This window comes from Entelurus aequoreus, linkage group LG27, assembly GCF_033978785.1.
Source record: "Entelurus aequoreus isolate RoL-2023_Sb linkage group LG27, RoL_Eaeq_v1.1, whole genome shotgun sequence".
Classification (NCBI taxonomy): Eukaryota; Metazoa; Chordata; class Actinopteri; order Syngnathiformes; family Syngnathidae; genus Entelurus; species Entelurus aequoreus.
In genome coordinates, this window is record NC_084757.1 from 33,517,894 (window position 1) to 33,532,906 (window position 15,013).

At 37.3% G+C, this 15,013-nt stretch overlaps 1 protein-coding gene across 1 annotated transcript in view; it reads right to left on the minus strand.

Moving 5' to 3' along the window:
* Positions 1 to 286: 286 nt before the first annotated feature.
* Positions 287 to 15,013, minus strand: part of gtpbp6 (GTP binding protein 6 (putative)) — a 64,412-nt gene continuing 49,685 nt past the window's right edge. Inside the window, exons 11-16 of the mRNA XM_062039467.1 lie at positions 11,538 to 11,608; positions 11,295 to 11,453; positions 11,020 to 11,228; positions 8,206 to 8,354; positions 568 to 720; positions 287 to 502 (exon numbers count right to left, since the gene is read on the minus strand). Coding sequence (XP_061895451.1) covers positions 376 to 502; positions 568 to 720; positions 8,206 to 8,354; positions 11,020 to 11,228; positions 11,295 to 11,453; positions 11,538 to 11,608 — 868 coding nt within the window. The 3' untranslated portion in view covers positions 287 to 375. The remainder of the gene's footprint in view (positions 503 to 567; positions 721 to 8,205; positions 8,355 to 11,019; positions 11,229 to 11,294; positions 11,454 to 11,537; positions 11,609 to 15,013) is intronic.

Here is a 15,013-nt window from a genome sequence, read left to right on the forward strand (position 1 = left end):
ATTTAAATAAAAAAAAAAAATATATATATATATATATATATATATATATATATATATATATATATATATATATTTTTTTTTTTTTTTTTTAAATTTATTTTTTAATTAAAATTTAATTTTTTGGGCTGAAAATGTTTTTGATTAGATTTTTGCCAATTTAGAAGACTAAGAAGCCACCAAAGTGACGTACATTCAGGGAGTCAATCTTTGGACACCAAACGATTCGTGACGACTCGATTCAGAATGGATTCAGTTCAAACAGATTCTCACTAAGTGTTATTTATAGATATTTTTATTGATTGTTGCAAATGACGAATGGTCATGTGACTCCATCAAAGTGTCCCTAATGTTGTGACCTCTAAAGGTGGCACTTCGCTACACGTCCACAAAACACTTCCTGTAGCGTCCGTACGCGGCGGCGCTGATGACCACCTCCACCACGGCCGAGCCCTCGTCGGCGTCCACGCTCACGTCCTGCACGGCGGCCTCCTTGTACAGCCAGCTGGCACGGAGGGCGCCGTTTAGTGACGCCACCTCTAACCTGGCGTGTGTGTGGGCGGGGCTCACCTGAGCTGAGGCGTGTCCAGCTTCACCTTCAGGCTCAGCACGCGCTTCCCTGTGGACGTCAGCACACGCTCCTCCACCGCCTCCAGCAGCGCCTCCAGGCCACGCCCACGCAGGGCGGAGACTGGGAAGACGTCGGCCTCCGTCGCCTCGTAGCTGACAGGGATTCAGAGGGTCAAGCTGTCGCCATGGCAACGCCCCTCACTGTCCTCATACACCTTCTGCCACTCCAGAGTGTTGCTCCATATCGATATCATCCGTACTTGTATCGTTTAGTCGTGTGGAATGTTAGAAAAAATTTGAACCCATACTGGACCGATTCCCGGTGCCTGGGAATCGATACCACTACTCAACGGTGCCAATTTTCTGCATTAAGTTGCAGTTGCAAGTCCAAGACATTAGATGGCAGTAGTGTACAGTTTATGGTATTTTTTTGTTGCGCCCTACAAAGTGTTAATACTGTAAGTGTTGTACTTATTACACACCAGCTCTTTGATTGTAACACGCATCTTAGTTGAAGTTTTAACACATTTGGAGGCGTTGAAATCGCCATGTAAAATCGCTAATGCTAACCAGTAGCATGTCAATAGCAAAGCCAATGTAAATTAGCATCAAGCTAGCACATTTAGTAAAAGTGGAGTGTTTTTTTTTTGGTCAGTTAGAGTTGTAAGGCCGATACATTAAATGGTAGTAGTGTATAATCTATGGTGTGTTGTTTAGTTTTTTGTTGCGCCCTGAAAAGTGTTAATACTGTAAGTATTGTACTTATTACGCACCAGCTGAACGGGACAAGCGGTAGAAAATGGATGGATGTTTGATTGTAACACGCATCTTAGTGGAAGTTTTCATTAACACATTTGGAGGTGTTGAAATCGCTATTGTAAAATCGCTAATGCTAATACGTAGCATGTCAATAGCAAAGCCAATGTAAATTAGCATCAAGCTAGGACATTTAGTAAAAGTGGAGCGTTTGTTTTTTTGCCTGTTACAATCAAGCAGTTGGTGCGTAATAAGTACAACACTTACAGTATTAACACTTTTCAGGGCGCAACAAAAAACTAATCTATGGTGTGTTTAGTTTTTTGTTGCGCCCTGAAAAGTGTTAATACTGTAAGTGTTGTACTTATTACACACCAGCTGTTTGATTGTAACACGCATCTTAGTTGAAGTTTTAATTAACACATTTGGAGGCGTTGAAATCGCCATGTAAAATCGCTAATGCTAACCAGTAGCATGTCAATAGCAAAGCCAATGTAAATTAGCATCAAGCTAGCACATTTAGTAAAAGTGGAGCATTTTTTTGGTGGGGTCAATTACAGTTGCAAGGGCAATACATTAAATGGCAGTAGTGTATAATCTATGGTGTGTTTAGTTTTTTGTTGCGCCCTGAAAAGTGTTAATACTGTAAGTATTGTACTTATTACGCACCAGCTGAACGGGACAAGCGGTAGAGAGTGGATGGATGTTTGATTGTAACACGCATCTTAGTGGAAGATTTCATTAACACATTTGGAGGTGTTTAAATCGCCATTGTAAAATCGCTAATGCTAATACGTAGCATGTCAATAGCAAAGCCAATGTAAATTAGCATCAAGCTAGCACATTTAGTAAAAGTGGAGCGTTTGTTTTTTTGCCTGTTACAATCAAGCAGCTGGTGCGTAATAAGTACAACACTTACAGTATTAACACTTCAGGGCGCAACAAAAAACTAATCTATGGTGTGTGTAGTTTTTTGTTGCGCCCTGAAAAGTGTTAATACTCTAAGTATTGTACTTATTACACACCAGCTGTTTGATTGTAACACGCATCTTAGTTGAAGTTTTAACACATTTGGAGGCGTTGAAATCGCCATGTAAAATCGCTAATGCTAACCAGTAGCATGTCAATAGCAAAGCCAATGTAAATTAGCATCAAGCTAGCACATTTAGTAAAAGTGGAGCATTTTTTTGGGGGGGTCAATTACAGTTGCAAGGGCAATACATTAGATGGCAGTAGTGTATAATCTATGGTGTGTTTAGTTTTTTGTTGCGCCCTGAAAAGTGTTAATACTGTAAGTATTGTACTTATTACGCACCAGCTGAACGGGACAAGCGGTAGAAAGTGGATGGATGTTTGATTGTAACACGCATCTTAGTGGAAGATTTCATTAACACATTTGGAGGTGTTGAAATCGCCATTGTAAAATCGCTAATGCTAACCAGTAGCATGTCAATAGCAAAGCCAATGTAAATTAGCATCAAGCTAGCACATTTAGTAAAAGTGGAGCGTTTGTTTTTTTGCCTGTTACAATCAAGCAGCTGGCGCGTAATAAGTACAACACTTACAGTATTAACACTTTTCAGGGCGCAACAAAAAACTAATCTATGGTGTGTTTAGTTTTTTGTTGCGCCCTGAAAAGTGTTAATACTCTAAGTATTGTACTTATTACACACCAGCTGCTTGATTGTAACACGCATCTTAGTTGAAGTTTTAACACATTTGGAGGCGTTGAAATCACCATGTAAAATCGCTAATGCTAACCAGTAGCATGTCAATAGCAAAGCCAATGTAAATTAGCATCAAGCTAGCACATTTAGTAAAAGTGGAGCGGTTTTTTTTTGTTTCATTTACAGTTGCAAGGGCAATACATTAGATGGCAGTAGTGTATAATCTATGGTGTGTTTAGGTTTTTGTTGCGCCCTGAAAAGTGTTAATACCGTAAGTGTGGTACTTATTAAATGTTAATACTGTAAGTGTTGTACTTATTACACACCAGCTGTTTGATTGTAACGTGCATCTTAGTTGAAGATTTCATTATCACATTTGGAGGCGTTGAAATCGCCATGTAAAATCGCTAATGCTAATCAGTAGCATGTCAATAGCAAAGCCAATGCAAATTAGCATCAAGCTAACACATTAAGTAAAAGTGGAGTGTTTTTTTTATTTTTTTGGTCAATTACAGTTGCAAGGGCAATACATTAGATGGCAGTAGTGTATAATGTTTAGTTTTTTGTTGCGCCCTGAAAAGTGTTAATACTGTAAGTGTTGTACTTATTACGCACCAGCTGTTTGATTGTAACGTGCATCTTAGTTGTAGTTTTAATTAACACATTTGGAGGTGTTGAAATCGCCATGTAAAATCGCTAATGCTAACGAGTAGCATGTCAATAGCAAAGCCAATGTATATTAGCATCAAGCTAGCGCATTTTGGGAAAAGTGGAGCCCTGCTTACATTGAAACGTCTTTTGGAGTCAATTTCTTTGTCAGCGTGGACAATTTCAACGTTTGGCCCAGTCCGCTCTCAGTGCTGCTGGAGTGAGTGGGCAACCCGGGTAGTGAAAGATGGCACTGTAGGCTTTTACGTGAATTGGCGCTCGGTCGGTTCCAAGAAAAAAAAAAAAAGTAGTGGATTCGGTACTGATGCCTATTTATTATTGACCGCCTGGAATGGACTTGCACTGTCTTTAAGTTGAAGTAGCCACAAAAATGTAATGATGCAGACACGTTTGTTACTGGACACTTTGTACTAGTGCCTTGGAGATGGTGTGTGTAAGTAATATGTAACTATCATCATTTGATACTTGTTTGTATTGACAAGTTACACTGCGATACTGTTCAATGATTATGACCTAAGTCTAGCTTGTGTGCTATTGTGTGCTTAGCTGTTGTGTAGCTGCTATAGCTTAGCATGTTTACCTTTTGTAGCAGACTTTAGTAAATCAGAAGACTTTGTGTGCTTATTGGAGGACGTTCAGATGTTGACTGGCTGTCCAGCGTCGCTCACTCGCTTTTAGCATGCTAATCTTAGCATGCTAGCTTTATTATGCTAATTTTGCAGGTATACACCTCAGTCATATTTTGGTAATTGATGCATGCTAATGTTAGCATGCTAGCTTTATTATGCTAATTTTGCAGGTATACACCTCAGTCATATTTTGGTAATTGATGCATGCTAATGTCAGCATGCTATCTTTATTATGCTAATTTTGCAGGTATACACCTCAGTCATATTATGGTATTTAATGCATGCTAATGTTAGCGTGCTAACATTTTTTTGGGAAAAATTTTGTAGGTATACTACACAGTCATATTTTGGTAATTGATGCATGCTAATGTTAGCATGCTAGCTTTATTATGCTAATTTTGCAGGTATACACCTCAGTCATATTTTGTTAATTGATGCATGCTAATGTTAGCATGCTAGCTTTATTATGCTAATTTTGCAGGTATACACCTCAGTCATATTTTGGTAATTGATGCATGCTAATGTTAACATGCTAGCTTTATTATGCTAATTTTGCAGGTATACACCTCAGTCATATTTTGTTAATTGATGCATGCTAATGTTAGCATGCTAGCTTTATTATGCTAATTTTGCAGGTATACACTTTACTCATATTTTGGTATTTAATCGAAAAAATTGTCGCACAGCAGCTAAATGAACACTTAGTGACTAACAATCTCTGTGAACCTTTTCAATCCGGTTTCAGGGCAAATCACTCTACGGAGACAGCCCTCGCAAAAATGACTAATGATATATTGCTAACGATGGATTCTGATGCGTCATCTATGTTGCTGCTTCTTGATCTTAGCGCCGCTTTCGATACTGTTGATCATAATATTTTATTAGAGCGTATCAAAACGCATATTGGTATGTCAGACTTAGCCTTGTCTTGGTTTAACTCTTATCTTACTGACAGGATGCAGTGTGTCTCCCATAACAATGTGACCTCGGACTATGTCAAGGTAACGTGCGGAGTTCCCCAGGGTTCAGTTCTTGGCCCTGCACTCTTTAGTATTTACATGCTGCCGCTAGGTGACATTATACGCAAATACGGTGTTAGCTTTCACTGTTATGCTGATGACACTCAACTCTACATGCCCCTAAAGCTGACCAACACGCCGGACTGTAGTCAGCTGGAGGCGTGTCTTAATGAAATTAAACAATGGATGTCCGCTAACTTTTTGCAACTCAACGCTAAGAAAACGGAAATGCTGATTATCGGTCCTGCTCAACACCAACATCTATTTAATAATACCACCTTAACATTTGACAACCAAACAATTAAACAAGGCGACTCGGTAAAGAATCTGGGTATTATCTTCGACCCAACTCTCTCGTTTGAGTCACACATTAAGAGTGTTACTAAAACGGCCTTCTTTCATCTCCGTAATATCGCTAAAATTCGTTCCATCTTGTCCACTAGCGACGCTGAGATCATTATTCATGCGTTCGTTACGTCTCGTCTCGATTACTGTAACGTATTATTTTCGGGCCTCCCTATGTCTAGCATTAAAAGATTACAGATGGTACAAAATGCGGCTGCTAGACTTTTGACAAAAACAAGAAAGTTTGATCATATTACGCCTATACTGGCTCACTTGCACTGGCTTCCTGTGCACCTAAGATGCGACTTTAAGGTTTTACTACTTACGTATAAAATACTACACGGTCAAGCTCCTGCCTATCTTGACGATTGTATTGTACCATATGTCCCGACAAGAAATCTGCGTTCAAAGAACTCCGGCTTATTAGTGATTCCCAGAGCCAAAAAAAAGTCTGCGGGCTATAGAGCGTTTTCTATTCGGGCTCCAGTACTCTGGAATGCCCTCCCGGTAAAAGTTAGAGATGCTACCTCAGTAGAAGCATTTAAGTCTCATCTTAAAACTCATTTTTATACTCTAGCCTTTAAATAGACTCCCTTTTTAGACCAGTTGATCTGCCGTTTCTTTTCTTTTCTTTTCTACTCTGCTCCGGGGTGGACCGCTAGCCTGTCCATCAGATGGGGACATCTCTACGCTGCTGACCCGTCTCCACTCGGGATGGTTCCCGCTGGCCCCACCATGGACTGGACTTTCGCTGATGTGTTGGACTTTCACAATATTATGTCAGACCCACTCGACACCGAGGATGTCGTTGTGGCTTGTACAGCCCTTTGAGACACTAGTGATTTAGGGCTATATAAATAAACATTGATTGATTGATTGATTGAATGCATGCTAATGTTAGCATGCTAACATTTTTTTGGGAAAATTTTTGTAGGTATACTACACAGTCATATTTTGGTAATTGATGCATGCTAATGTTAACCTGCTAGCTTTACTATGCTAATTTTGCAGGTATACACCTCAGTCATATTTTGGTAATTGATGCATGCTAATGTTAGCATGCTAGCTTTATTATGCTAATTTTGCAGGTATACACCTCACTCATATTTTGGTATTTAATGCATGCTTATGTTAGCATGCTAACATTTTTTTGGGACAAATTTTGTAGGTATACTACACAGTCATATTTTGGTAATTGATGCATGCTAATGTTAGCATGCTAGCTTTATTATGCTAATTTTGCAGGTATACACCTCACTCATATTTTGGTATTTAATGCATGCTAATGTTAGCATGCTAACATTTTTTTGGGAAAATTTTTGTAGGTATACTACACAGTCATATTTTGGTAATTGATGCACGCTAATGTTAACATGCTAGCTTTATTATGCTAATTTTGCAGGTATACACCTCAGTCATATTTTGTTAATTGATGCATGCTAATGTTAGCATGCTAGCTTTATTACGCTAATTTTGCAGGTATACACCTCACTCATATTTTGGTATTTAATGCATGCTAATGTTAGCATGCTAACATTTTTTTGGGAAAATGTTTGTAGGTATACTACACAGTCATATTTTGGTAATTGATGCATGCTAATGTTAACATGCTAGCTTTATTATGGTAATTTTGCAGGTATACACCTCAGTCATATTTTGTTAATTGATGCATGCTAATGTTAGCATGCTAGCTTTATTATGCTAATTTTGCAGGTATACACTTTACTCATATTTTGGTATTTAATGCATGCTAATGTTAGCATGCTAACATTTTTTTGGGAAAAATTTTGTAGGTATACTACACAGTCATATTTTGGTAATTGATGCATGCTAATGTTAACATGCTAGCTTTACTATGCTAATTTTGCAGGTATACACCTCAGTCATATTTTGGTAATTGATGCATGCTAATGTTAGCATGCTAGCTTTATTATGCTAATTTTGCAGGTATACACCTCACTCATATTTTGGTATTTAATGCATGCTAATGTTAGCATGCTCACATTTTTTTGGGACTAATTTTGTAGGTATACACCTCAGTCATATTTTGGTAATTGATGCATGCTAACGTTAAATAAATAAATATAAATATCTTATGTGAAATTGTAGTCTTTGCCATTAAGTTTAATTTCTTGTCGCGCCCTACAAAGTGTATATACTGTAAGTATTGCACTTATTACACACCTGCTGTTTGATTATAACGTGCATCTTAGTTGTAGTTCTCATTAACACATTTGGAGGTGTTGAAATCGCCATGTAAAATCGCTAATGCTAACCAGTAGCATGTATATGGCAATTAGCATTGAGCTAGCACATTTTGAAAAGAGGAGCCTTACTTTTGAGAGTTTTCTATCAGGCGTGCTTGCTTTGTTGGCATAGAAAATGACAACATGACCTAGAGGCGGTCCGCTACCAGTACGCCTGTTTCCTCGCCAAGTGTTTGAGCCGGTGCCGAGTCATGACGTGCAACATAGGTGTCGAAATATGGCACCGTTTGATTTGAGGTGAATCGGTGCTACAAGTGGTACATGAAGACCCAGGGCAGGTTCTTACTTGTGGACCAGGTCTATCTTGTTGTGGACTTCCATCATGGAGCTCAGGAGGCCCTCAGGGACTTGCAGGTTCTTCAAGACGTTCAGGACGTTGGCCTTCTGGTTGGTGGTCTCAGGGTGGCTGATGTCCCGGACGTGGACCAGCAGGTCCTGCAGGCGTCACAAGACAAAGGTCAAGAAGCACAAGAGTGGAGCAGCACAATGCACCAACCTGGGCATCTTCAAATTGTTTCATGATTCCAACATAATCACACAATGGACTTTATTTTGTCGATCATTTACTAAAAGATCTTTTGTTTTGACATTTTCATTCAAATAAAATTGTCAATACATGCCCAACTTTACTTTTTATTGTAGTTTTATATTATTTATATAATTATATTTATAATTATTTTATATTTAATTACTATTATCTTTATTTAATTTTTATATTTTAATGATTTTTCATTTTTATAGTTTAATAATTATCACATTAATTGTATACTTAAATTATATTTATATTACAGTATTTTAACATGAATTATTTTATTTTCATATTTTATTATAATTATTTTATTTTTAGATTTAAATAATAATTATCATTGTTTAATTTTTATATTTTAATGGTAATTAAATTATTCTTATATTTTATCAAGGCTTATTTTATTTGTAAATTTAATGATGATTATATTATTCTTATATTTTAGCTCCGATTATTTTATTTTTATATTTTATTATAATTATTTTTATATTTTAATTATAATTATTATTGTTCATTGTTTATCATATTCATTTTAATGGTCATTATAATATTCTTATATTTTACCAATGATTATTTTATTTTTAGATTTTAATTATAATTATCAGTTTTATTTGTATATTTGAATGGTAATGATATTATTCTTATATTTTATCAAGGCTTATTTTATTTTTATATTTAATGCTAATTATATTTTCTTATATTTTATCTACGATTATTTTATTTTTATATTTTATTTTTATATTTTAATTATAATTATCATTGTTTCATTTTAATGGTAATTATAATATTCTTATATTTTATCTATGATTATTTTATTTATATATTTCATCATAATTATTTTATTTTTAGATTTTAATTATAATTATCAGTTTCATTTTTATATTTTAATGGTAATGATATTCTTATATTTTATCAAGGCTTATTTTATTTTTATATTTAATTATAATTATATTATTCTCATATTTTATCTACGATTATTTTATTTTTATAATTTATTATAATTGTTTTTATATTTTAATTATAATTATTGTTTCAGTTTAATGGTCATTTTAATATTCTTATATTTTATCTATGATTATTTTATTTATATATTTTATTATAATTATTTTATTTGTAGATTTTAATTATAATTATCATTGTTTAATTTGTATATTCTAATGCTAATTATAATATTCTTATATTCTATCTTTGATTATTTTATTATTATATTTTCATTATGATGATTCTATTTTTTATATTTTAATGATAATTAGAAATATATTTCTATATTTATTTATAATCATTATATTTTTATATTTTAAATACAATCATCGTTACTTTATTTTTACACTTTACTTATAATTATCATTAGTTTATTTTTAGACTTTACTTATAATTATCATTAGTTTATTTTTAAATTTTGATTTAAATTACCAATATTTTATTTTGACATTTTAATTATAATGATCATTCATTCATTTGCATATTTTAATGATAATTATTACATTTGTATACTTTAATTGTAATCATTTTTATTACAGTATTTTAACCTTCATTATTTTATTTGCATGTCTAATTTTATTTTTAGATTTTAATTATAATTATCATTGTTTAATTTTTATATTCTAATGCTAATTATAATATTCTTATATTTTATCTTTGATTATTTTATTATTATATTTTCATTATAATGATTCTATTTTTTATATTTTAATGATGATTAGAAATATATTTCTATATTTATTTATAATCATTATATTTTTCTATTTTAAATACAATCATCGTTACTTTATTTTTACACTTTACTTATAATTATCATTAGTTTATTTTTAGACTTTACTTATAATTATCATTAGTTTATTTTTAGATTTGGATTTAAATTACCAATATTTTATTTTGACATTTTAAATATAATTATCATTCATTCATTTTCATATTTTAATGATAATTATTACATTTGTATACTTTAATTATAATCATTTTCATTACAGTATTTTAACCTTCATTATTTTATTTGCACATCTTATTTTATTTTTAGATTTGAATTATAATGATTCTATCTTTTATATTTTAATGATAATTATAAATATATTTTTATATTTATTTATAATCATTATATATTTTATTATAATTATTTTCTTTTTAGATTTTAATTATAATTATCATTGTTTAATTTTTAGATTCTAATGGTAATTATAATATTCTTATATTTTATCTTTGATTATTTTATTATTATATTTTCATTATAATGATTCTATTTTTTATATTTTAATGATAATTAGAAATATATTTCTATATTTATTTATAATCATTATATTTTTCTATTTTAAAGACAATCATTGTTACTTTATTTTTAGACTTTACTTATAATTATCATTAGTTTATTTTTAGATTTTGATTTAAATGATCAATATTTTATTTTTACATTTTAATTATAATTATCATTCATTCATTTTCATATTTTAATGACAATTATATATTTTTTTATATTTTATGTATAATTATTACATTTTAAATATTATTTTTTAACTATAATTATTGTATTTATGTATATATATGGAATCGTGGCGTCCTTCAGACAAAGTGCAGTCCTACCGACTGTTTGATGTCCTCCAGCGTGGCGGAGAAGGAGTCAATGAGTGGGTGTGGCAGCTGTGACAGGAAGCCGATGGTGTCCACAAAGAGCACCGTCACACGAGCCGGCAGCTGACCGGCGTGGACCGTCACGTCCAGCGTGGCGAAGAGCTGGTCTCGGGGCTGCAGCTGCTGGTCGCCCGTCAGCGCCTTGATGAGAGTGGTCTTACCTGCACACACACACACACACGGGCCAATGAAAGGAGGGCGAGGATGGCGGGGGTTGTGTCACTCACCACAGTTAGTGTAGCCCAACACCGACACCAGGGGGAACTCCTTGTGTCTCCTGCGGGAGCGCAGCAGGTGCCTCCTCTTCTTCAGCTTGTCCAGGGCACAGCGGATCTTCATCTCACGCTCCTTCAGAAGCCTCTGCTGGATCTCCATCTGGGTCTCACCTGCGCACACCAGGACCAGGACCAGGACCAGGACCAGGACCAGGTTGACCAAGGTGTGGCGTCACCACTAAACACCGGTCTTACCTGAGCCTCCGATGTATCTGGAGCCTCCGCCCTGCTGGTCCAACTTCATGAAGTCATTCTTCACACGCGACCTGGTGGTGATGACAACACCCGCTCACGTCTAATAAACATGATGGTGATGACAACACCCGCTCACGTCTAACAAACATGATGGTGATGACAACACCCGCTCACGTCTAACACACATGATGGTGATGACAACACCCGCTCACGTCTAACACACATGATGGTGATGACAACACCCGCTCACGTCTAACACACATGATGGTGATGACAACACCCGCTCACGTCTAACAAACATGACGGTGATGACAACACCCGCTCACGTTTAACACACATGATGGTGATGACAACACCCGCTCACGTCTAACAAACATGATGGTGATGACAACACCCGCTCACGTTTAACACACATGATGGTGATGACAACACCCGCTCACGTCTAACACACATGATGGTGATGACAACACCCGCTCACGTCTAACAAACATAATGGTGATGACAACACCCGCTCACGTCTAACACACATGATGGTGATGACAACACCCGCTCACGTCTAACAAACATAATGGTGATGACAACACCCGCTCACGTCTAACACACATGATGGTGATGACAACACCCGCTCACGTCTAACAAACATAATGGTGATGACAACACCCGCTCACGTCTAACAAACATGATGGTGATGACAACACCCGCTCACGTCTAACAAACATAATGGTGATGACAACACCCGCTCACGTCTAACACACATGATGGTGATGACAATACCCGCTCACGTCCAACAAACATAATGGTGATGACAACACCCGCTCACGTCTAACAAACATGATGGTGATGACAACACCCGCTCACGTCTAACACACATGATGGTGATGACAACACCTGCTCACGTCTAACACACATGATGGTGATGACAACACCCGCTCACGTCTAACAAACATAATGGTGATGACAACACCCGCTCACGTCTAACAAACATGATGGTGATGACAACACCCGCTCACGTCTAACACACATGATGGTGATGACAACACCCGCTCACGTCCAACAAAAATAATGGTGATGACAACACCCGCTCACGTCCAACAAACATAATGGTGATGACAACACCCGCTCACGTCTAACACACATGATGGTGATGACAATACCCGCTCACGTCCAACAAACATAATGGTGATGACAACACCCGCTCACGTCTAACAAACATGATGGTGATGACAACACCCGCTCACGTCTAACACACATGATGGTGATGACAACACCTGCTCACGTCTAACACACATGATGGTGATGACAACACCCGCTCACGTCCAACACATATAATGGTGATGACAACACCCGCTCACGTCTAACAAACATAATGGTGATGACAACACCCGCTCACGTCTAACAAACATAATGGTGATGACAACACCCGCTCACCTCTAATAAACATGATGGTGATGACAACACCCGCTCACGTCCAACAAAAATAATGGTGATGACAACACCCGCTCACGTCTAACAAACATGATGGTGATGACAACACCCGCTCACGTCTAACAAACATAATGGTGATGACAACACCCGCTCACGTCTAACAAACATGATGGTGATGACAACACCCGCTCACCTCTAATAAACATGATGGTGATGCCAACACCCGCTCACCTCTAATAAACATGATGGTGATGACAACACCCGCTCACGTCTAACAAACATGATGGTGATGACAACACCCGCTCACGTCTAACACACATGATGGTGATGACAACACCCGCTCACGTCTAACAAACATGATGGTGATGACAACACCCGCTCACGTCTAACACACATGATGGTGATGACAACACCCGCTCACGTCTAACAAACATAATGGTGATGACAACACCCGCTCACGTCTAACACACATGATGGTGATGACAACACCCGCTCACGTCTAACACACATGATGGTGATGACAACACCCGCTCACGTCTAACACACATGATGGTGATGACAACACCCGCTCACGTCTAACAAACATGACGGTGATGACAACACCCGCTCACGTTTAACACACATGATGGTGATGACAACACCCGCTCACGTCTAACAAACATGATTGTGATGATAACACCCGCTCACGTCCAACAAAAATAATGGTGATGACAACACCCGCTCACGTCTAACAAACATGATGGTGATGACAACACCCGCTCACGTCTAACACACATGATGGTGATGACAACACCTGCTCACGTCTAACACACATGATGGTGATGACAACACCCGCTCACGTCTAACAAACATAATGGTGATGACAACACCCGCTCACGTCTAACAAACATGATGGTGATGACAACACCCGCTCACGTCTAACACACATGATGGTGATGACAACACCCGCTCACGTCCAACAAAAATAATGGTGATGACAACACCCGCTCACGTCCAACAAACATAATGGTGATGACAACACCCGCTCACGTCTAACAAACATGATGGTGATGACAACACCCGCTCACGTCTAACAAACATGATGGTGATGACAACACCCGCTCACGTCTAACACACATGATGGTGATGACAACACCCGCTCACGTCCAACAAACATAATGGTGATGACAACACCCGCTCACGTCTAACAAACATGATGGTGATGACAACACCCGCTCACGTCTAACACACATGATGGTGATGACAACACCCGCTCACGTCTAAGACACATGATGGTGATGACAACACCCCGCTCAAGTCTAACAAACATGATGGTGATGACAACACCCGCTCACGTCTAACACACATGATGGTGATGACAACACCCGCTCACGTCCAACAAAAATAATGGTGATGACAACACCCGCTCACGTCTAACAAACATGATGGTGATGACAACACCCGCTCACGTCTAACAAACATAATGGTGATGACAACACCCGCTCACGTCTAACAAACATGATGGTGATGACAACACCCGCTCACCTCTAATAAACATGATGGTGATGCCAACACCCGCTCACCTCTAATAAACATGATGGTGATGACAACACCCGCTCACGTCTAACAAACATGATGGTGATGACAACACCCGCTCACGTCTAACACACATGATGGTGATGACAACACCCGCTCACGTCTAACAAACATGATGGTGATGACAACACCCGCTCACGTCTAACACACATGATGGTGATGACAACACCCGCTCACGTCTAACACACATGATGGTGATGACAACACCCGCTCACGTCTAACACACATGATGGTGATGACAACACCCGCTCACGTCTAACACACATGATGGTGATGACAACACCCGCTCACGTCTAACACACATGATGGTGATGACAACACCCACTCACGTCTAACAAACATGATGGTGATGACAACACCCGCTCACGTCTAACACACATGATGGTGATGACAACACCCGCTCACGTCTAACACACATGATGGTGATGACAACACCCGCTCACGGCTAATTTTGTAGGTATACACCTCAGTCATAT